The 25,069-nt window shown below is 39.5% G+C and overlaps 1 protein-coding gene across 1 annotated transcript in view; it reads right to left on the bottom strand.

Moving 5' to 3' along the window:
- The window catches only part of OSBPL10 (oxysterol binding protein like 10), a 118,924-nt gene extending 96,360 nt beyond the window's left edge, over window positions 1–22,564 (bottom strand). Inside the window, exon 1 of the mRNA XM_054817012.1 lies at window positions 22,130–22,564. Within this exon, the coding sequence (XP_054672987.1) occupies window positions 22,130–22,452 (323 nt within the window). The 5' untranslated portion in view covers window positions 22,453–22,564. The remainder of the gene's footprint in view (window positions 1–22,129) is intronic.
- Window positions 22,565–25,069: the final 2,505 nt, after the last annotated feature.

The raw sequence follows: 25,069 nt of genomic DNA, 5'->3' as shown, positions 1-25,069 counted from the left end.
CTCTCTGCTGCCAACAAGTGAGGGACAATTTACAGAGGAAATGAAGTGGAGGGATGAAGGAGTAGACAAGCAGAACAGTTTGGCAACAGGACACGCCAAAAGGTTTTCAGTAAATTCACCTACAACTAAGTAAACAGAAATCTAAAGAATCATTTGACACTACAGTCAAGAATAAAGCACTCTACTAGCTAGACTTCCAAGCACCATCCAGAGCAAAACACTCTCCTGCACTGGACTATACATACTATAGGCTACTTAGTAGGTTAGTGAAAATTGGGTTCTTATTTCTCACCAAAACTAGTTCATCAACATCTTGACCATATCCTTAAAGAAAAGAATTAGTTGGCTACTTCTTCCAAGGCTTATTAGGTGACCGACAGAAAAGCCAGCATCAGACTGCACTTTGACAGTACATTCATACCATTCTGTTAAACTACATAGAGCATTACATTTTCTCGTGATAGCTGTGTAGTTTCAACAGACTAAGCAAGCACATATTGGAAGCAGCAAAGATGCAACTGGAGTACTTAAGAAGAAAGGTATCAACACCTAATATATACTTAGTTTAAGATTTTTTCCTTCTTTTTTTGGCCAGGTCAATTTTCTGCCATTTTAGTGAGCTGAATTCCATTACCATACGATCAACAGGACATCAGAGCAATGGCAAAGAGGGAGTGAGGAGCAGTGAGGAGCATGCAAGGAGGTTGCCCTCCTGTTGTTGACAACATGCTCTTAACTCAGTTCAAGAAATCTCATGAAACCATACCCTCGACGGCTATTTTAATGATATAGCGCTTTATTGTATTTATCAGCAGGGATAAAACTGTAGAGAATAATTCTGATGCTTCTGTTATTCTCATTTGGTCTTTTCAGTTTCCAACACTACTAAGTGATGGTGTACAGTCTGATGTTTGGATTTTTATTTTTCAATCACAGAGGAATAACCATAGTACTATTTTTTTCTCATTCATTTCACTCTTATACCATATTCTTGACTTCTGTCTTACCCCTGCTAATATAAAAACCTACGTGTATGAAAAAAGTAAACCTACAAGTGAAAATGCAAATCTACTATATTCTGTACATTCGACACTCTCAGGCATGCTGTGTACAGATCTCATTATATCACTGCTGCTGTGATTAAAGGTGATCAGCAGGCAGAAAAAGCACCCTCTTCGTGCCTTCGTGATGTGTAAGTGACATCTAGGATGCTCTCCTCCTGTTATATCATCCTCGAGATATTGGTTCCAGCTTTCCCCAGTCTTTCTAAAAGAGTAATGTGCCAGAAACACCACCACAAGGTAATAAATAAAAATAAACAAAAATTCATTCCTGTAGAGCAAACAGGGAAATATTCAAGGGTACACAGGAATCTAAATGAGTCTGTAAAGGCATTCTATCTTTCCATTTCATTCCATCCCATCCACTCTATTCTGTGTGCTTTCTCAGAACATATTTTTGCATTCCAAATCTTGAAAAACTTCCAACAGGTACCATTTTAAAATATTAAAAGTCATATTTATTGCTGAATACCTGCAGGCTCCAAATCACAAGTGCATCTAATGCATGCTGTGACAGGAGAAGCTGTTATGTCTTCCTGTTGTCTGCTCCCCTCCACTGCATTGCCAGCAATCATCACCCCTGCAGAGCAGCAACCAACCAACCCTACTGAATTCCTGTGCTCAGTGAAACTAAAACTGACGGCAGATGATAATGTATCACTATGCCGCATTATGAACAACAGCAGCTGATGGCATTGACTCACAACCTGTACCTCAACCGTTGAGTGAAGCAGCAGCATGAGAGGTAAACAAGTGATCAGAAAGAGGCCTCAGTTAAGTTAAACTGAAACAAACGATCACTTCGCTCTCCCTCAGAAACTGGTATGCTACGCTTACTCCCAAGTGTGGGTTAAATTTACATATCTTAGCTTTTCTTCACAAAACACAGCACAGTTAACCTCACCTCATGCCTACAGCTCAGCTGGTTGTAAAACCTCATCCAAACTTACAGTCCACCACCACTCCTCTTTACTTCTCCTTTCCCTGCTAGACGGCCACAACCCATCCCTTGGGTCCTCTCTAGTGCTCAAACTCAATGGGAACTAATTTAATTTGCTAAACCAGGGAAAAAATATAGAAGGAACACACAGTTGAGAGAGGGTCTCCCTCATTCAGCAGTAGGAAGGTGAAACAGTGGCTCATCTTCTGGTCTCACGAAAGCAGTCGGTACAAGCTACCACAAAAGCAAAAGAGGTATTTTCAGTTACCATCTACCAGCTCGACCCCAACCATAAAATACATTCATGCTCATTATATCAGAAGACAACAACTGGAATATGCAAAATAATTTGTAACTACCAAATCATTATAGAAGTCTACAAAGAGAGATAAGCCATGTTCATTTTTTTCCTCTTAACTATGCAATAACTTTTACATTTTTTTCTCCTAATCTGCTTTTCCAACATTGTTTTTTGGAACAAAGTCAAAGATATTTAATTCTGTGCAAGTTACTGATATGAGACTCTAAAGAACATGACATTCCTCTGGATGCTAAAACCATTCCAAAAATTATATTTAACCTGATTTACATTTGATGCATTTCCATAGATGAAGACTTTCGAAATCAGCACAGACATCCTCTTATAATTGTTTGCATTCTATGTGAACAGTTCCATTCCAGAACTACTTTATTGAAGAAAATACATAAAGTAGCTCTGGTATTTCTCAATACATAAAATTCCTTTATGATCAGTAAATTAAGATGGGGGGGTGGGGGGAAGGGTTAAACATCAGATGAGTCCTTTAATGTCTAAACCACTTAATTTTAGATAGAAATAGAATGTCTTTCATGTTTACACAACAGTCCACAGCAATGATGCAAAATAAATGGCAATTGTTCCCCCAAAGTCTCAGTAAATTGTTATATCAACATAATTTAGCAAAGTGAAAAAAGCTGCTCTTAGAAAGCACAAGTGAAAGTCAGTTGTAATTTCTCACCCTCCTCAAGGAAGAATTGCTGATTTGCATTTTAAAAACCTAGTTCAGCTGAACTAGCCTTCCCCTATTTGGTATCAAATCAGAACTATTGCTCTGTCATCTTCATTTCTTTGTTCCCATCACTGGCCACTAACAGAACTCAGCACTGATTCCCAGTACAGCCTACATAATAATATATTATAATAATATAATGAGTTGTAGTTAGCTAAAGAATAATGCAGCCAGGTCAGTCTTTGGGTAGAAGAGGAACTTTGCAGAGTCATCCATCCAGCAGGAAGGAGATCCATTTCCTCTGCAGCTATGATCATTACGTGGAAACCACTGGCCAATATTTTCAGCTGTAGGTTTGTGATGGATACACTTAGCTGTATTTTGGCTCAGGCTGACTAAGGAGCAACAGGCCTCACGCCCTGGAGTGAACTTGTGAGCCGGAAAGCTCCTGGCTCATGCACCAGGGAGTGAAGGTGCCTCAGAAAAATATTTCAAAAAGTGATTTCAAAACCCAAAAATGCACGATAACCAAAGTACAGAACAAGATACCAGAGCTAAAATGTAGACATCTATCTTGTCTATACTATTGACTAGCAGCCAACTACTTCACTCTGTAAATATTACCATTAGGATAGGCTGAATTTGAGCTCTCCTGGAATTGCAGCTGGACTGCACACCAGGTGACTCTCCTCTTGAGCAGGATGCCTTACCTGAGACTAAGAGAACCTTCCTTATCCAAGGCAGAGAGATCCCTTACCCATGACAGATCCTCAGTAAGTGACTGATAGCATGCTGAATTAATACTAATGAAACACTGCTAATCCATGTAGCTACTCAATATTACTATAAACACTGTATAGATAATTCCATTAGACATAAAACTTTGTCCAAGTCTGAGACTAAGATTGGACCTAGCCACACCTAGGCTACATAAGGAGTTTAGAAAGCAAGGGGGTCCACTCTGAACCTCATCACTCAACGGGAGGGTCTTCCTTACTCTTTGCGTCTCCAGTCTCTGTGTGAATTATTCTAACAATTCTAACTCAATTTTTCTTTGTATGTTTCTTCAATGCAGTAATTAACAAGGTGAACCTTGCCATCAAACTTATTGAACCCTGTTAAACTACTGTTAAACTCTGTTAAATTCCATCAAATTTATTGAACTCTGTCAAATTACTATTTTACCTCAATAAGACATATTGCTGCTTCTCTCTATTGGGTGAGGTGCATTCCACTAATCCACAAAGTCACACGCATTAGTCATCGTACATAGCAGTCCTGACTTGACAGCTTGTCCAGCACACAGGAAAGCTCACTTGCTGCCCCATTATCAACTTTCAACTTCTCCAAACTCCTGGAAAGTAAGCTTTTATGCAATTACATGTGACAACTTTCTCCCAGGCTGAAAACACAGCCTCTCCCATACTAACAACTACTTAACTAACATGAATCTTAGATGACAGTCAAACAAAACAGATAGTAAGAACGATTTGCACCACTCAGCACTAGCAGTCCTGCCAAATTAGTTTCCACTGTACTCAGTACTACATCAATTTCCATTCTAAATTATGAAAAAATGGTATTTTTGAGGAGCCTCCTACATCACATTACATACATGTCTGTCAAATTCCTTGTTATATCTTACTGAATTACTGAGAAGAGTCGTATTGGCTGATCAGCTGGCAAGTAGGCACTTTTAAATAAAAATTGACAAATACAAAAGCAATCAGTTTGCTCTACAATGAGGCAAAAAATCACTAGTAACTTTTTAAAAATTTACATAATTTCTGTTGTCATTCCTATAGTTACAATCACACCAGTTATAAAAGCAATTCTATCTTCAGAAATTGCTCATCTAATCCACCCTCCCACACAAATAACTGATATTATGAACTTCTGAGCTATGAAGAACTACGACCCAATGACTTCAAAAGAGAAGTTTAAATTCTTCACTATTGCAATAAACTAGTACATGGGTATTAGAGAAGTAATGCCAATAGTGAAAACATGACAGCAAAACCAATTTCTTTTAAACATGCTGACAATGTCACTGCTTATCAATGGTACAAAGCAGAATCACCTGCCTCTAGAAGATCAAACCATGGAACAACGAATTAACTTAATGAGACAAATAAACTATCCTTTACAGTCTGCTTCTAGTTCAACTTCAGATATTTATAGATTCTCTATTCAGGTTTATGCTCTCCTCATTTTGGTAAAACCAGCATTAAATATATTATAGCAAAGCAGGAGGCTTTTTTCCCACATGATGGGAAGTAACATCAAGTTGTGAGATTTCTATTCAACCTGAAGTTTAATGGTTCTAGCACTAGCTAGAACCCCAAAGCTTATTTTTAATGCCTGAACATTTAGGCTACATTACGAACATCCTCACGAACCTCCATAGTCATAATAATGAAAGGCTACAGGGAAATTTGGAAGAAGGAAAGAACAAGTTGTTATAGCTTAACCATTTCCTCAACTAGCAGTTATAAGCAACATGTTTTCCTTCAGTTACCAGAAGTCTTCAGCTTTAAAAATCAGAAGCAAGCAAAATTACTGCACTAAGTAGTCTTCAGTAATGACTTAGAATTTATTTTATTTTTTCCTTCAAGTGCAGTTCAAAATGCTCTTCCTTCTAGCATTTTTCCTTGTCCCTAATTATGATAAATGTCAATGCTGTGTTAAGTACTTCTCTGTTTAACCACTTTTTTGTAGTTTTCTTTTAGCTAATTCCCCAATGCTTGCAAACAGACAACTGTTTGCGAACAGTCTCAAGAAATGCTGCTCCTTAGCTGTTAGGTTCTCTTATCTGGCACCTCAAACAGACAAGATATGATTCGAGAGCTGTAGAATGTATACCATTATTCCTTCCTTGCCCAACAAAATGAGGAGTTCCTCTCACTCATTGTATCTAAGACACCCAAATTTATAATCAGAAATGTTCAGGCAAAAACACAGGGGAAAAAAATTCCCAAAGAAACGTTAGTCCCAACTGAAAACTGTAACTACAGAGAGATGATTTTTTTTTTTTTTTTAAACAGCCATTTCTAAAAGCTTGCTATTTCTCAAAAGAAAACATTGTAAAGAAGTATTATTCCTTCACTTTAGGGAGCACAAAACAGGTGTCCTGTTTTCTAACAGAAATTTGACATCTGAAGGTCACTACCGCTCTGCAGTGCTCTTTGGTACCCTACTACCTGCCTTCACCACACTACTCAGTACTCACACTGGTCCTGCACTGCAGTATTTGACAAGGCACCTTCTCTGCTTTTCACTTCATTCTGAGCAGTGACAAGCAGGCAGTATGACAAAATCGTTAAAAAAAAGGAAAACCCACCAACCTAAAACCCACAACCTAAATGCACTTGGAGGAAAAAGTCCTTAATAGCAGACTAAAAGACTAGCAATAATTTTATGAATTTCCTTAGACTCCTCTAGTAAACCCCATGCTTGCTGTTACAACTGTAATAGCCAGCCTGCCTAGTATGCAGTCCCTGAAACAATGACAGAGCAGGAAATGATGCAGAGAAAGAATTTCAGGAAGAAATTCAGTAGCAGAGATTTCAAGAAACATAAGGTGGTCTTTCAAGAAAGATATAAGGTGGTCATTTTTTCCTTCAGTAGCATAACCAAACTGAACCTCTGAACCCAGTGTTGGAAAATGCATACAGAAAGGGGGTGGGGAATAAACCAATTCATAAGTGTAAAATAATCTTTAAAACAGAAGAGACCCATCACAATTAGCCCAAGTACCTAATAGACGACAATGTCATGGGGGGCAGGGGGGGAAGTAAGCACAGAACAAGCGGAGATAATAAATAAATACATTGCCAGAGCAGAGATCCAGTGGTTTTCACATTTCCAGAACTGTTAACGTTTCATAATTCTGATATTTTCCTTTAAAAAAGCCTGCAATTCAGCATCCCAATAATTAAATCCAGTTGAGGGAATTATTTAATGAAAGTTAAAATTCAACATCAGTAGAGTAGGTATTTTCAGTCTCTCAGACATCTGTTCCTGATAGCCTGACACCATTTCAAATAAGCAATCTGTGAGAAACTGCACTATATTTTTTCCCCTATACAAGCTGCTTTCTCTATTACAGCCGACAGTTCCATCAAAGTTTCTAGCTCCCTTGGTTGAGACACCTATTCCACACCCCTTACATTCAATCTGTTCAAATGTCACTTCTGAAAAATCAAATTTTAAGCTCAAGGGCACTAAAACCCAAAAAGGCTTGATGTCATTAACCTCCTCTCTAGAACCTGAGGTCACAGCTCATCCACCTCTAATTTTTAGCACATGTAACATTTTCATATCTGATCTCTTTACTTTCAAATGTGTTCTTCTCTTCAGTCCATCTCCTACAGCGCTACTCCCCCTACACTTGCCATCATAGTATCAAAAGCAGGATCAAATAAATGTGAAAGGAGAGACATCCTTAGAATACGGGAAGGAGGACAGGTGGATTCATACCATTTATCTGATCCTACAGAGAAATTTCATATTCAACTGAAAACCTGTTCGTTCAGTGCAAGGAGCAAGATCATATCTGGCATCTGTTCAGCCCTCTTCCTCAAGGCTTTAATTCTTCCATTTAAAAACTAGCATGGAGAAAAGAGAAGAACCAAGTTATGAGGCTAACAGTTGTAAGCTGCTACAGTCTGCTTGGAAGGTCTAGCTATTTCCCATGGCTTGTCCCTCAGGGACTTCCACCAGAACCTCTGTGCCCAAGGAGCATCCCCCTAAGCTTCCTACCAGCTTTCACAACCCTCTACAAAAGGTCATGCGCAGGGAGACACCTGCAACGCTTTTCCCATACTGATGGGCACAGTGTACTATGGGGAGCCCTGAGCCCTGGGTTTGAACAATGTGCCAGCCTTTAGTTCACAACATAGCAGAAATCCAGTATATATTAGAGGATCCTATCCTTTGTTGTTGGGCCCAGGGACTGTGAATTAATTCAGTATAGCTCAACAACTAATACGAGTCTGAGCTCACAGGAACAGATGAACTCCAGGCCACGTAGCACTGAGCACACCAAAGCAGGGCTGCGGACAGCCGTCAATGCCAGCCATCGGAAACCCCACAACAAAACGTTCCAGAGTGCCCCAAAATGCAGGTATCACCTGCCTACACCCTGTAAGCAGCACAGGGCACGCGAGGACATAAAGGCTGGAAAAGCACTGGATTACTGGAAAGCTGCAGAAACTTGCAGTTTGAACCTCTGAGCCCCTGGGAAGGACAGAGCAGCTGAACAAGGCTGTCATAACTGACAGGTTATCAATTGCTGACTGTTTGCAACTGATTTTCCTGTTCTCATAGCTCCTTATGACTATCAAGTCTAAATTAGTACCTTAATTAAAAAAGAAGGATAAGAGTACCAGTGAAGCTGTCATTTTCCCCAGCATAATTACATTTTCACTACATTTTTTACTATCAAAATATAGCAACTGGGGGGAAAACCAGCAGTCTGTTAGCAAGTTATTTAATGACAGAAGAAAACTGAAGAATTAGAAGTTTCTGGTATTCCAGTCTTTCGTTGTGTTTTATCATCCAGGAACAAAGTGACCCAGCTAGACAGCACCCCCAGGTCAAGCTTTCACTTCTGGGGAAAATACCAACCTTCCTCTAAACAGTGCAATTTGGGACTTGGGAGGAGAAAAGAATATTCTGAAAGAAGCCTCAAAAGCATGTTTAGATTAAAGTGCCCTCCCAGAGGGAGAGAGAGATAAAAGAAGAAAAGGAAAAGAAAAATATGAACCACACATTTTATCAGCAACCTCCCTTGCATTTCACTATCTCCATGATGATGAATTTACTTGGCACACTAAACTGCATTCCTTACTGGGTGTGGAACAATTGCAGACATACTATATAAGCCTGGTAAGCATTAAAGAAAATGTATACATACACTTAACTGGACAGGACTTGCATCAATTATAGCTGTAGTTTTTATAAACATAATACAGAAATGTCTTAGGATGTCCAAAAAAGATTGAACAAACTGAAAAGAATAGAGGCACTGGCAACAGAGGGGTGGGAATTAAAGGGAATTATAGCATGACTACACAGTCAATTTAAAAAAAAAATCCATGTAATTTTTAGAGAGATCTTCTACAACAGAAGTAATTGTATTAGTAAAGATTACCTCACTATGTAAGAAAAAATTTTTTCTCAGAACACACTATGTTAAGGACTGGCAAGTATAAGTAGTTCATACTATCATTATATGTTTAAAAAGTGGCAGAAAAAGTTTCAAGTATATTCGAAACTACTCCTAGTTTATTTTTAGATCAACTGGATTTCAAGTTGACATTTTTTCAATATTCAGAACCTATTTTGTTGAAGCCAACATTTTAAGAACAAGAACATATCAAGAGAAAGATACTGACTGTACTGCATTACAATAATGCAATCCAATGAGGTTCAAAGCATAACCACATCCCATCAATGGATATTATAGCATAAATTTTCAATTAGCTGCCTTGAGTCAGCAAAGTTTTATAGAGGTCGTATCACAGTTCACTGACTTCTTTGCCAGACCGTCATAGCTTATCCTTGTTTTGTAAATGCTCTGTTCTCAGCAAGATCACTGCCAGGAGCCAGCAACTCTTCAGTGTTATTTTCTAGTCTGTAGCTAAAAATGTCAAGGAGTAAGAGACCTCAAGATATAATAACTTTCCTGTAAACTGTAAGATTAATGTTTAGACTTGAAAACCACCTTGTCAATGAAAGCCAGTTGTGGATCTCAGTTTTACAGCAAGAAAAGTAAAACATATATATTACACCTGGTAATCATTTAATGAGGAAAGATGTGCTTAGTTAGAGACCAAGCACCTCTTCGTCTAACCTCAGTAATGTAAGCATCACATCTAATGCTTGCTAAAATTTTGTAAAGTACCTATAGTATTCTCAGATGAAAAATAAAACTTTTTATGTAATAAAACACTATCATCATAAAATATGGTGTTAAAAGTTTAAAAAAAAGAGAACAGTTGTGCTACAACTTAGTTTTAGTAAGTATTTTACTTTTATTGAGCCACGTATTGCAATACTGACAAGGATGCAAGCTTACTGATGGCTTTTAATATATTATGGTATGTTTGAAATATTAATAACATTTCTAACAAAACAAAGAAGTAAAACAGTTTGAAACACTTTTTCACCTGAAGTGTGCTTGCCTTCAGTCTAGGTCAACAGAGTTGTAATGCAAATATAAAGCTCCTGTATCAAGAATCTGGCTTCTTGATTTTTTCCTGATAACTCTCTCACATTCACCTAGCTATTTTTGGCTTGTGGATATAGGTACATTACTCATATAATTTATACGGAAGAAACACATAACAAAAGCTGATTACCACCCATGAAAGCAACACAAAAATTTTAAAGGTAATTTCCAGGAAGAGAAAGATATACACATGATGCCAGGAGACAGCAGTCCTCAAACCAATTCCTCATTCCTCCCTCATTCCACACTGTAATTCTTATATAATTCACTGAGGGTATATTCGCTACAGCTGTTCTAGACACAAATTATGATATATTGTAAGTGAATATATGGACTATCAGATACTTTCTATGAGACAAATACTTCCTGAACACATCTGTATGGACAGTATTTTTTGTGCAAGTTGATGGAATAAAACATCTGTTTTAAAATTTGTTCTGCATCTTTACTGTAGTGTTTATAGCAGCTGTTATTTTTCACTGTCAAGATGCAGATAATTTATCATCTAGGTTCTCAAAATTGAACCACATGAATGTTGGCATTTCTCCAACTGCAAGTTTCATTTAAAACATTTTTTCACTGTCAGAACCTGTTCAACAAGTAATATTCATTCCACTCTTGCATACAAGGGGCTGAGAACTCAGCTATGTTACACTGATGCCATTTTTTGTGAGCTGCATATATTTGAAATATATATTTACATAGAAGAAGAAAAAAGCAAGAGGCAATTTAAGGTCTTGCTTTGGGAATTTTTGAGGTTCTTAATTTTATGTCTTCCTTTCTGCTTGTTTTTCCTAGCTTTTGAGTTTTTTGTTGTGGGTTTTTGTTTGTTTGTTTTTAAAATCCATAGTCTAAAAGTCCCAGGTTGAAAAGAATGAACATATCCAAGACCATGCAGTATTTTCTTTACGCATCATATGCAAGAAAATACAATATATAAAGTAAGGATCTTGCTTGTGAGATCAACATGCTGGCTCATTTCCATCTCTTCTCCACCCCAGCTAGTTCAAGCAAAGCTTTGCAGAAACCAGACCTTTCTTACATGCTGCATCATCTTAGGATAGTTGGAACTTTTCAGCTTTCTGTGCCAATACTTTGCAGTCCAATAGTTTGCCTTGCCTTTACACTTAGGACTATCAATTCATTGACTGAAATCAGAAGTTTAAGTTTCTATGTTTGGTCTTTATCCTGACAGTTGATACGCAGCCATCTTCACGACAAGAGTATCTTGTCAACACTGTTTCTTAGAAACATATGTATAGAGTCCACAGAGTCCATGAGAGGGTGGTTTCATCAATATGTTGTGAGATATGCAGTGTATTAGCCATAAACCTTTTGAGGAAAGTCTATTTAGATTTGCAAGCAACAATTACTTTCAAAGACCTTTATGCATTAGGTTGCTGCTTCATATATATGTATTTTTTCTAAAAACACTGTTCTACCAAAATCCAGATCCTCACTGTTTTAATAAAAAATGAAGAAACAATACTTACAACCTTTAACAAGAAAACAGTTTCATCATGACATCTGCTTGAATTCCCACATAAGCAATACTGTGTTTAAAAGGGCAAAGGTAAGTCTGGCATGTTAATATATATCCAGGTGGACACTGTCAGTAGCTTCCTCTGGCTGCTATTCAGGCTAGTAGATGACTGATGTGAAATGAGCTCTTCTACAGAAGGTGGTGGAGGAAAGAAAGAAAAACGAGAAAAATCCTCACTGCACTGCACATTCTGCAAGAATAATTTCCCCTCTACTTATTGTGTGCCATTCTTATTAATTAAAATTAATAAATAAGAGCAAATTGTCTCACTTGGGTTTCCAAGACTTCATTCTGAATTCACATTATATGAATTCCAGACTTTTTTTTTTTTTTTTAAGTGGTAAAGGTCTATCCTTGTGCTGTCTTCAGTATCTACTTCCTTCTCTCCTGTTTCTTCCCTTTCCGTGGCTCCTTTTCTCTCCATTAGTCCTCCTCCAGAGGTTTTAACTCCTTTTCTAAACCTTTTCCACCATTCTACATCTCTTCTTTCCTCCCTTGTTCTATTGCCAAACTATCCTTTCCTTGCACTTGCATAATAAAAATAAGATCAAGTTTGACACAAACTCAACAGTCACAAAATCAAAGCCTAGTAACCAGGTAAGACAAAACACAGGCAACAGAAGAAGAAAAAAAAAACCACAAACCCCACACTACACCATATGGTGTGGAAGGCAAACCTTCCAGTTTAAAAACAAACAAACAAACAAAAACCAACAGAGAGAGAGAAATCCCTTTATTCTGTTGTCAAGAGCAAGAACTTCTATAAAAAGCTTACTGTGATAAGGCACAAAAAACCACCAAACAAAATCAAAACACTACACACACCTTCAGGAGAAGTTGTGCTAGTGCAAAATGCTTATAGCAATGAATGACATGTTTTTTGCCTACACTTCCTATCTTTCATTATCAAGTTCATTATCTTCCTCCTATCACCATGATAAAAGTAGAATGGAGAAACCTGATACAACTTTTAAATTCCCTGCCAGCTCCAATAACAGCAACAGACAAGAAATTGGCCATTTCTCCTCTTCCCCCTTTTTTTTTTTAATTTTAAGAATTTAAGGACAATAATAGCAGAATGCCTGATCTTGCTGGCACCAGCTTAAACTATTCTCTTTTTACTAGGAAGGTTTTCTCCGTATTCCAAAGTTAAAAAAACACACACACCTCTCTCCTCATGAGGTTAAACATACTGTGGGAGAATCTACGCACTGGAACCAGCGTGTATGCATCCCTTATGTAAAAGCATCATCCCATCTCAATGAAAGATGTAGCAACCAATATAGCTGTAAGTGGCAGCATGGTTCACAATTCTGCACTTAAGATAAACGTGGAAACTTTATCGACACAGAGCCCCAACTTATATTTATGCACTTCCTCTGACTTTTAAATATACTGTTGAATGACCTAGACAAGTTGTCCTGTCACAATTCGTAACCATATTGCAAGTCCATTCCCAAGCAAATCAAATATTCAGTATTGACTTATTTTATAAAAAATCTTGGGAATCTGATAAAAGGCATACTATACAAGGCACAACTCTTAATACTGCAACAGGTAATCTCTAAAAGGCTGTGTAGTTGAAGCAAAGCCATTTCCCAGGTCACTGAGAAATATGTACTTGATATATGAACTTGTAGTAGTAACTTATCCAAAACCACAGAAAAATATTAATTTAGGGATTTCAACTTAGAACCATCCAATTGATAACCTAAGGTCTTTTCAGTCAAATATCTTGAGGCACCTGCAAATGCTGTACAACACTCTTGAGTGGGTGCACTGGACTAAGAGATACATAATAGCAACTGCAGTTAGCCTGTGGAAGGGTCCTGAAACAAGCACCAAGCATACAGCAATTAATACTACCTATCAGTGTAGTCCAGTCTTTTATTTTAAATTGTAATTTTAACAGAAAGACATTACCAACAAATTGTTAGGTTTCACCAAGCATATACGGAATGACTCAAAACTCTAGAGTTCATCAATACTTGGTGCATCCAGCTTCTTTCCACCAAAACCAACGGGAAAGTTCCCAAACTGAAGGAAACGACACTGTGCAAACATTTTCAAAAGTAAAAATGCAACAGCCTAGTTAATTGCATAGGCCTCAGCCTACCTAATGCTCAATAAAATAACACAACAGCTGATACAGTACATTTTTAAACAAACAAAATATATTTAAAGCAAGATAATTAACACCAATCAGTATGCATTTACTAAAAACATATTTCCTCCAGAAAATCTGCTAGGTTTCTGATATCACAAGTTTGCTTCATAACATTAACAGCATTGAAGCAATGCTCTAATACAGGCAGCACTGAGTTTTAAGTGCAATTAAAAAAAATTAACAAGACACATTAAATGCATTGAAAAACAGTTAAAAGATGGAGCCAGCCTCAAAATATAACTAAATTAGGATATTTGAGTGAATGTATTTCTAATAGGGTTCCTTGACAATGAGTTGTTGGCTTTGGAGAGTTTAGCAATGACCTAGACAGAAAGAAGAAAAAAATTCAATAAATATCGCTGATGACATGAAAACAAGCCATCATCAGCAAACAACATGCATTCCAATACTGTCAAAATAAAATTATACATCTAGTGACAAAAAAAGTCTTAATTACAAGACAGAGGATTTACCTGGAAAAGCACTGACTCATACAAATTCAGGATAAGGAAAATCTACTGATTATTTTGTCCAAGTAATTCTTCCAACTAATAATCAGTTTCCTCAACTATATTTTAAAATTGTCTTCTGTAAACACATAATTAACTACTATTTTTACCCCCTCAAAAATGGGGCATCCACACACCATGAGAAAGCCCAAGAAGTATCACCGGAGATATGCAAAAACATGCTAACCACAGAGAGAGCATACTGGAAGGAGACAGCTCCCATAGCACTCCCTTTCATCACCTTCTTATCCAAAAAAGGATAGTTAAGTGCTACTCTCCATTTTGACACTTCTGGCACTCATTTCGGTAGTACTATGCCATATGTTACTGGATCAAAAAGTATACCAGATATCAGGAGAAAACGGCATAACAAGCACCAGGTTGTTGTGCCACTGACAGCTTAAGCAAAGCGAGTAGGAAGTAACAAGAACATGGGGATGAAGATACCTATCTGGAGAACCCAGGCAGCAACAGGGAACATGAGGTCTCGGTGTTGTGCGTTAGACTAACAAGTTTAACTTAAAAGGCAAAATTATCAACCTACTGTTCAAAAAATAATGATGGAGACCTAAAAAGCTAATGGTCTTTTAACTTTTAAGCAGGGAATATTGAGTTGGAGGAAATGGGATGCATTACCCCTATACTTGATCCCCACTGCAAACACAACTGAAACTGTACACAGTTCTGGTGTCCACATGTGAAGAAAAACATTGAAATACTAAATAATAACCAGAACTATCATAAATTATTAAAATTACTGAGAGATTTGACTTGCAGCAATAAAACTCCATTGGTCTAGATACTCCAAATACAAACAAAAGATAACCTAGCCTGCCCAAAAAGACTGCACACAGAAATTAAATTTGATAAGAGGTATCTTCAGTCTCATACATAACCAGCATAATGAGATTCAGTAAAAAGTCAAAGGTTGACATGTATTAAGAACAACAGGCAACTTTTTAAGCAGTAAATAAAGCCAGGCAAATTGTTCCCATAGCTATAGTGAAGAATCCTCTATCACTGGAAGAACAATTCTCAGATATCCAAAGAGAAACACAAAAGTCTAGGTGGAACAGAAACCACAACAAATTCAATGGCTTGTGCTACAGAACTGGGCAGTTAAGGACCTACATTCTTCAATGTTAAATTACCTACTAATTAAATGCTGTCTTGAAAAAGAGAAGTACAGTAGCACTTAGCATTTACTGAAACATTTTTACATGCAACAGTTCAATACTAAGCAAACTTTGTCTCCCTGGATTAGGTTCCAAAAAGTAATCAAACATCTCGGTAAGATATCCACAAAAGTCTACGAGATGTAAAGCATAACGCCAACATACTTGAAAATAAAGTTGTGTATTAGGATCAAAGAACAAACTCAGCATTTTTAGTTGAATCAAATTCAATACTTTTTGTTTCATCATTCATTATAATACAGATTTAACAAATATAATTTTACATTAAAAAATAATAGTTATAGCAATTTTTAGCATCCTTTTCACTTAGAAGGTTAAGTCTTTTAAATACATCGTAAAGGACAAAGTAAGAATTTTAGGATTACTTTGTCAAGGAGAAGCTAAAGCCCAATTAAATTCTTATTGTTAAACAATTGCTTTTAAATATAAAATAACTGGGGAAGTCTTTCCAATACTTTTCTTATATACTCACAAAAAGACTCCAGGCACATTACTTAGTTTAACAACTTACTGTCACTTCTCCTACACGAACAAAATCCATATTCATAAACTGGTAGGTTTTTTAAAAGGAGCCAGCAAGGGCATGTGTGCTCCCTCTAACCACATTTATCATTGCATTGAAATCACCGTTCAAAAAGCTAGCAGCAAGATGAGCTAGTAATAACAAAACTCAGATAAGGGTAAGTAAGTGCTTCAGTCTTAGTGCCAACTGCCACTTCTTTTCACTGTCTGAAAGCTAAGTGTGACATCTGGGTGAAAGGAAGATCACGCTCTGTTTTGCCTGTCACTTCATTCCCTCTGGTACAAGACTGCTGCTCAGCTCTGAAACGCACTTGCAAATCCCAGATACGCTGCCTTGAGTGAAAATGCCCAAGTGTCATTTGTTTTAAATAGATTTTTTTCTACATTATCATCATGCATCTTATGCACTAGATTATTACACATTATATGAATTTATCCTCTGCATAGGCATAAGCAGCCCTGACACCATGTAGCACAAGCAGCTGCAGAACAAAGAACTTGGGTTACCTGCCAGGGGACAAAAGAAATGTCCATGGCAGTTCCCCAACCAGAAACAACATCTCCAAAGCACAAACCAATTCCTCAACCACAAGACCATCCTTTTCATTTCAGCCTGAGGTTCAAAGTTCTCTTCTTCAAAATGTTCCTTGTAAGCATCAATGAAGGGCAGAGAATGATGGATTTCTCAGCCTCCCTCTTACTTGTTGAAATTCTTTCTCTGACTTCATTTGAACAGCCTTCTCCATTCTCCCCACTGAGCTAGTTTAGAGACAACAGCAAAAGCTATTCAAACTAAATCAACCAGCTCATGATTAAAACAGTTAGGTTTAATCAACCACTAACTAAACAAAGTACATCTTAACTGAAAGTCCTAATTTTCCTACAAAGAAATTAGGGATATACAGTTAAAAAGATTACTTTTTTCTTTCTTTCTTTCTTTCAAGTGAGCATTAATGGTAAGTACTTAGAAGGAAAAAGTTTCAACAGCAAAAAGTGAAGGAAGGAGAAGAGGAAAAAAAAGAAAGCTTCCATTTGAATGTGATTACTTTTGCTACATAGGTTTCAGGATTAAGAAAAAAAGATTAGTGTCTTAATCCAGAACAGAATTTACTAATAACTGATTTTTTGACATTTTAAATTCCAAGTTTATTTCAAACTAATGACATTTCAATAACATAAGATATATGACTCCTGAGTGTTCAGCATGGAAAATATCCTGTCTGTTGAACAGAACTAAAACACATTGCTTTTAAGTAGTTTTCTTCTTTTCCACATTGCTTCCTACTACAAACAGAATCTAAATGTGAAGGGACAACACAGTTCCTAGTAAAATCTTTCATAGAATGTTAGCCCAATATTATCAACATGTCTTGAAAATTTAAAGTGTATCCACAATTCCTAGCAAATTATAACCAAGGTTCCAGAATTTAAGGAACAGGCTTCCAATGACAGAAGAAAGAGAGAAAGTTGCATCTCTGGCTCCTTAAAATTGTCTCCTGTGTCCCAAACTCCGCAAATAAATCCTGGAAGGTATTACAACACTACACAAAGCCCTGTATAGATATGCCAGAAACACACTAAGACTAAAAAATATGCAGTGAAGGGGTTGGTGTTAATCTGATTCTAGAAAGAACACAAAAAATTCCCATTTCAGCAAACTCCACAAACACTACATAAGCACATGGTTATCTTCTTCTCGGACACTGTCTACCATTAGAATCCTGACAGTATGGTTTATTCTAGAAAACCAGTTTATTTCTCTAGGATAGACTTCCCTGCCAGCAGCTATATTGGTATAACTATACAACTATAGTCATGTAGTTTGTTCAGTAACCATCTACTCATTTTTTTCCCTGGAAAAAGGCTTGACTGGTACCATTGAAGTATTAGCAACTACTAGGGGTATTAACTATCTCAAAGCTAGTCAGAGCAGCATAACCTCTGGGGGCCAAAGTCAGCCCCTAAAGTAGCACTAAAGTCTGCTGGTTCTTCTAGCTGTATCCTAGCTGCTGTTTGGGACACCGGAAATAAGGAAGGGTCTTTCTGTGGTGGCAGCAGTCAGATTGCAACTGTTCTCTGCAACTACACAAGCAAAGATACTACACCACAGCATTGTGAAGCCCAGTAAAGAGACTGAGCACAAAAAATCCCCAAATTGCCCTAAAGTACACTTTTTGTGGACATACAAGGAATGCAGCTAATCCCCAAAAGAAGTCTGGTGGTGTCCAAGCACAAGAAGTACATTGGGCACAATTCACGCAGACTGGTAACATGATACATTAATCAACTGACAGAGGAAACAGGAATAGGCCAAAGTAACACTTGAGAAAACACCTGGGCAGCACACAATTTACACACAGCAGTTCAGCTCAGGAAGGCAACATCATCCATCAGCTGGTGCTCCATTTGTTGTTGTTACAAATCCAAATTTAAGCCCGAGCCCAAATGCAGATGATCCAGGGGCTTATACATGCTTGCAGGACAGGCCCCTACAAGTACTAAAAACATTTTCAAGGAAAAAGTGGGTAGGGGGAGGCAGACCACATGTGAATTTCACACTACTCTGGGCAAATGGCGTTTTAAGACTTTTTACAACATTTTACCAATCTAGTCAAGAACAGGGTAATAATGCCACAAGCAATAAGTTTTTCATTAATATCAAATTAATTCAGGCAAAATAGGTTTTGCATGACATGAGAGGATTCTACAGAGACATATTTGTCCATCAAACCCACACAACTCCATTTAAAATACAAGCTACTACTCTCCCATACACATAGAACAAGTAAATCCCAACCGAAACACTTTGTAACAGTACTTCAATTCTGAGAACATAATTATTTGTAATTTCATAGTAAAGACAGTCAGATGCCCCGATGTCTCAGACCAGATACAAGTGTTCTTATGTCAAAGCATCTGTGTTTTAGATGGAAGTTCCGCTCTCTGCATTCATACCTGTGTAAATCTACAGAATGTTACAGACTTTAGCAGAGACGCTGTAGATGCTCAGGCCCCTTGACACATTTATCGCACAAACTGCCTCAAAACAATGAAACAAAAAAAAAAACAACCACAAAAACATAGCAATTCCTTCTGCTTGTTATAAAGGTGAAAAACCTCATTTATTTCCAGATCAGGTTGTTCCTGACCTGCTAGAACTGAAAAAATAGATTTCTTTAGCAATAAACAACAAACCTTCAAAATTCTTTAAATAAGAAGTAACGTAGCTCTCCAGATTGACTGAATTTGAGGCCTTCAATTACTTCAGTGAGTGCTTATAAATGCAGTGTTATGCTTCAATATTCATACTCAGTTGCCTCATCCAAAATAAGACTATCTTGCATACACCTGTTAAAGGACCATTGATAAAAAAGCTACACTAATTTATTATAATTCAAATGACAATAATTTCTTTAGACTTGTAGAGGCTACTCCGCACAGTACATGTTGGATAACCTAAGAAAGCCTTTCAACTTCAATACCACATGGCATAATGTAACATTAAATACATTTAAATTATTTAGGCTAATGGATCAGGAGCTTTAAAGAGCATTCCAAATCCATGATCACTGAACTCTGTCAGTTTTTATTTTTCCATTTTATTTATATTAACACCATCTGGTTGTATCAATCATGCAGTTAAGCAATCTTGTGGTTTTTCCAGATGAAGTAAATCAAAACTAATTTTTATGATCATTCAGTAACACATACACTCTTGATTGATTTGTAGGTGCCAGCTATGAAGTCACTTACCAAATCTTATAGACTGAGCTCCAATTCACAGAAAACACACTCCATAACAAATACTCAGAAGGCCAAACAGACAACCATGCTGGAACTCACAGATCACTATTCATTTACTGGACATTATATAGTTTCAACTGTTCTGTTTAGAACATGTATCAGATTCCCCATCCCAAACAACAGATACATAAATCGACTGAACAGAGTAAGTCAACAAACTGAAAAAGTTACTTAGCCTAAAAGCTCTGTGTCATCATAAACCACTTGCACAAACAGCCAGATTTACAGAAAATAAAATTGGCAATTGACAAAGCATGATAAAGCAGCATTAAAAAAAAAAGACTGCTAAAAATAAACAGACATTAATTTCCAAGTGCTATGGTAGAATTAAGTAACATTTATCTTTTTTCCATGATGTTTGCAGATAAAAGTCTCTTGGACATACACAGATTATACATGCTATTTCAAGCTATGAGCCTTATCAGAGATTTAATCTGTGCCCAAATACAACAAACAGGTAGTCCTAGACCCAAAGATTTATAAGCAAAGACCTCTACTTTGTAATTTCATCAGATTACATGGAAGTGACCCTTAAAATCACTCACATGGTTAGTTAGTTACCATTTCTACAAAAAGAGATGGAAGTGTCAGGGGAAAAAAGGAGGAGGGTGGACTTTTAATTTTTACTCATGGATTTTAGTCCTGTATTTTAGGTATCAAAATGTGTGTGGTTGGTTTTTAAACAAAACTACAGGAGGACTGCATAAATCAACCAACAGATACAAGTCTAATGTGAAACTAGCACAGTTGCAGTAGCCAAATTGCAGTAACCAAATGACAGTCAAGAGACACTATGTCTCCACTGAAGCAGCTTAGTTTTATGGGGATGTCTATCCAAATCATACTGGGCATATTCATTATCACTCATAGCTGGTACACCTATGCATGCCCTCCAGTGTATGGAATTAGACCAGTTCCTAAAACTTTTCAGGAAGTACTGCTACAGTACTCCTACGACTGATTTAGCCTCACACGAGTCAGCATCATAGCATCATTGGCATTTGTGCAATTTAACTCTGTCATTTATAAGTGTGTTAAAATTACTTTCAGAACATCAAGGTCCCAGCCATTCCCATGTTCTTACTGCCTGGGATCACTTAATATGAGCAACAGCAGGGTTTGGTACATTTGGGGTTTTCTTGGTTTTTTTAAAGGTTTGTGAAGAGGTTTTTAACTAGTCCTGTAAGTGTTCTCTCTAAAGCATTTGCTTCTCTTCAAAACCTTCACTGTGACGCCTTACATTAAAAAGTCAAGTTTTAGAGACTCATTCTCATCCATCCACTAAGAGAACAGAGTAATAATAAGAAGTAAAATGCTAATAAGAAATCTCCTCTCTTGATTTCAGCAGATCCCACCACAGCATTATTAATTCCACAGGCTGGCTTCAACTCTGTAAAAAATTTTGTACTGAGACACTAGATTCAAAACCAGACCCTCCCCGGGACTTCCACAGATGCACATCAGCCTGTCCGCACCCAACAAATTGCAGGACCAGGGCCTGGCACCCTATCAACATAAATTAGGACTTGTCAAACAGGAAGGACATAGCAACAGAAGAGATGTTATTAAACACATAGGTAACTGTTTCCACTGTCCCACCCCGTAGCAAAAAAAAAAAAAAAAGTAATAATCACAAGCGTGGCATTTTTCCTGTTTATTTTGGGAGACTCTCAGCCAGTTTCCCATTCTTTAGTTATCCAAGATAACTTCACAGAAGAAGGAAACTAACGTGATAGAAAAGGAGCTTAAAAACGGAACACTGCCGGGAGAACACCATGTGCAGCGTTACTCCTCCCCTGCCCCCGCCCGCACCTGCGGCGGCAGCGCTGGGGCTCACCGCTCCGGCCGCGTTACCCTGTGCGCCCCAACACCGGGCCGCCCCCTCCCGCCCCGTCCTTATGCCCAACTGCTCCTTCGGTTGGGAAAACAAACAAGTAAAACAAAATGAAGGAAAGCGGGCGCGGAGGGGAATGGAGCCTGGCCTCGGGCAGGGCTGGCGGCACAGCCCGGCCTACCTGCCCGCGGCGGCCGGGGAGGGGTCGGGTCGGGGCGGCGTCGCGAGCTGCCCGGACACCATCTTGAGGGCGGCTGGGCGTGAGGAGCGGCGCCCGCTGACAGAGGACGCGGCCCCACAGCCCCGCCGGGGGCCGGCCCGGCGGTTTACCTGCTCTGCCAGCCCTGCAGGAGGTTGGTGTATTTGCTGAGCGTCCCTTCCAGCACCGGCTCCCGCCGCCTGCTGCTGCTGCCGCCGCCGCCGCCGCCACCGGGCGCCTGCGCGCCCCCCGGGCTGGCCGCCGCCGAGCCGGGGCTGCTGCTGCCGCCGGCCCCTCCGCCTCCATCCAGCCTCCCCGCGGCCGCCGCCCGGCCCGGCAGCCCGCGGCTGGCGGAGGAGGACGAGGGAGACGAGCCCGCTGACGTGGGGCGGCTGCTGCTGCGGCTGCTGCTGTTGCTGCCGCCGCCCTCGCTCACCGCTGCCGCTTTCTCCATGGAGCCCCGCGGCGGAGGCTGCGAGCCCCCTCCGGCCGCGGCTGCCACCCGTGCCCGGCAAAGCCCTGACTCACAGGCGGCGCGGAGAGGGGCGGCGCCCGAGGGAGAAGGGGCCGGGCCGCGCCGGGAGAGGGAACCGCTGCGCCGCCTCCTCACGAGTTGCCGAGGGGAGTTGGGCGGCGGTTGGTGACCCGCGGGAGCCCGCCGCCCCCTCGGCCGCCCCGCCTGCCCGAGCCAGGGGCAGGGCGCTGCCCTGGCAGCGGGACCCGGCCGGCTGCCACGGGCCGCGGGAGCCGCGCAGGCCCCTTCGCGTGGGCGGGTGCCACGCATATAGACACGGAGACACCCAGCGAAGTGGGAAAGGCATGACATACACACAGAGTGCATGGTGCTGCGAGGCGGCACACGGGAGTGCCCACGCGCCCTGAGCAATGACATGCACTGATACACCTTGTGACACAGAGGTCACCCTTAAAGGAAAGAGTGCCCAGCGCACAGGGCGTGGGGCGGGCTTGCAGACCCATACATACACAGGCTGACGACACTGGGAGCCGGTGCCCTGCATAGACATTGCGAGGCCCTTGTGCATGTGGCAGGGAGAGAGGAGGCCTCACCATGCAGCACTGGGCAAACACCATCTCCATCCCTGACAGGCCTCACACGTGCACCACATGGCACACACACGTATGGGGAGCAAGGAAAGCAGTGCCTGTATGCAGGTGTACACATAGAAACACCACCAGAGGAGGATGCCCAGGCTACAAAGCATATGACTGACACTCAGAAAAGCTGTGTCCACCAGAGCACAAAGCGTAGCATCAGAGAGGGGATTTCTTGGTACAGGCTGATGCACATCACTGCCTGTTACCACACAGCGTGACACCAAGGAGATGACTGTCCATGGCATAGTATACCAGCAGCACAGAGCAGTGCCTGCACACAGTGAAAAATCAAGATATAGGTGTGTGCCCAGCAGTCAGGAACACAATAGTCTGTCCAACGCACACAATATACTGCTGCACATAATGAATATCAACATACCACATCAGTCATATCATTCATCCAGACTTTGCAAAAAATACTATTGTGGGCTAAGGTACATCTTCTGAAAACAGAAGATGTAACCTCTAGATCATGTAAAAAGCTAAGCAGGTCCTTGGATAGTCAGCTCAGTAGAAAGCTATGTGATTACATTCCCTCAAAGCAATTCTACAGCTATCCTTGCTGCATTAGCCAAGTGCCTCAGTTTTGTTACAATATGTATCTTCACGGCATACCAGAGATGTAGTTATTCTTATTGTCATTTTATAACTGGAGACCTGAAATATACAGGAGCTCAGACAGTCTATGACAAAGTATGAACAGAACTTAGCTGCTACGCTTTAACCCTGTGGAAAGTTTTGCACTCCTGTGTACTAGAGATTTTTGGAGTGTACCAAATACCATGTTCCCTCCATGTTCTGTACCTCAGTAGATACTCAAACTATCCGAATCCATGTACAGTTAGAGGCCTTCGTTCCCCATATAAATGAGCATAGAGAGGAGGGCTCCTAACTTAGATTCTCCCAGTTTATCTCTGGAAAATCGTACCATATGTGTTGTGGTTGTGTAGTGGAAATGTTGGGCAACCTGATCCTGAATTTTGGGTAGTTAAACTTCACACATTGTAGCGAAATACTGAGGCACTGCAGTCTGGAAACTTGAATTTTAATTTAGTATTTCATTGGCACGTCTCTTGCAGTACAAAGATTATGAACTTAGTTATTTTTTACAACAAAATATTTTTGAGTAAGTAATTTTTCAATCCAGAGCTATTACTTCAGATGTTCATGTAAAATTCCCCAATCATTGTTTACCATGGAAAGAAACTCCATGACCACAATCTCAAAATCCTCATTCTTAGGCTCAACACCACTACTTCTGATGACCATAGTTTTCAGAAGACATTGGCATGAACAAGGCATGCTCCTGCAGGAAGCTCAGACCCTGCTCGCTGGAGATAAGCGTGAAACACCTGCATTTCTCCTCATAATCATTTACAACAACAGCCCAAAACAGTGGAACAAAATGCTTTAAAGAAATGTGTCGTCATATCAGCCACTGCAACACATTACCTATATACATTCTACATTATAAAGAATGAATGTAATTTTTTCTGCCTTCCACAGAATTTTTTGGAAGAGAATTGTCTCAGGAAAAGAAACTTTCTTACACAGGTATAGAAAAGCCTCTCCATACTTTTCTGTACAATAAAACTCCAGTAACAATGCTGTGCTCATCAGGGAGTTTCTGAAATGGAAGGGACAACAGGCTGCAAGTATATTATGTCCCCGGGAGAATTTTGCAAAATCCCAAAACATTCTTCACTGCTGCTAGAAGGATTACTGTGACGTGATAACATAGAAAGTCCTCTTACAGCTTATAAACTAGTTAACAGATGGGAAACAAAACCCAGGAATAAATGGCCACTTTTGAAATAGAGGGAAACCACTACTCTGAGTTGGGATCTATGTTACTCAGTATCTTCTCAAATCAGAATCCCTTCACTTGCTCATAGTTAAAGCTAGAATCAAGTGCAAAAAATAGCAGAAGGATCTCACAGTAGTGAGAAATCACT

Source organism: Grus americana, chromosome 2 (assembly GCF_028858705.1).
Source record: "Grus americana isolate bGruAme1 chromosome 2, bGruAme1.mat, whole genome shotgun sequence".
Lineage (NCBI taxonomy): Eukaryota > Metazoa > Chordata > Aves > Gruiformes > Gruidae > Grus > Grus americana.
Note: the sequence above shows the minus strand (reverse complement) of the source record. Positions and strands in the feature narration are given on the sequence as shown.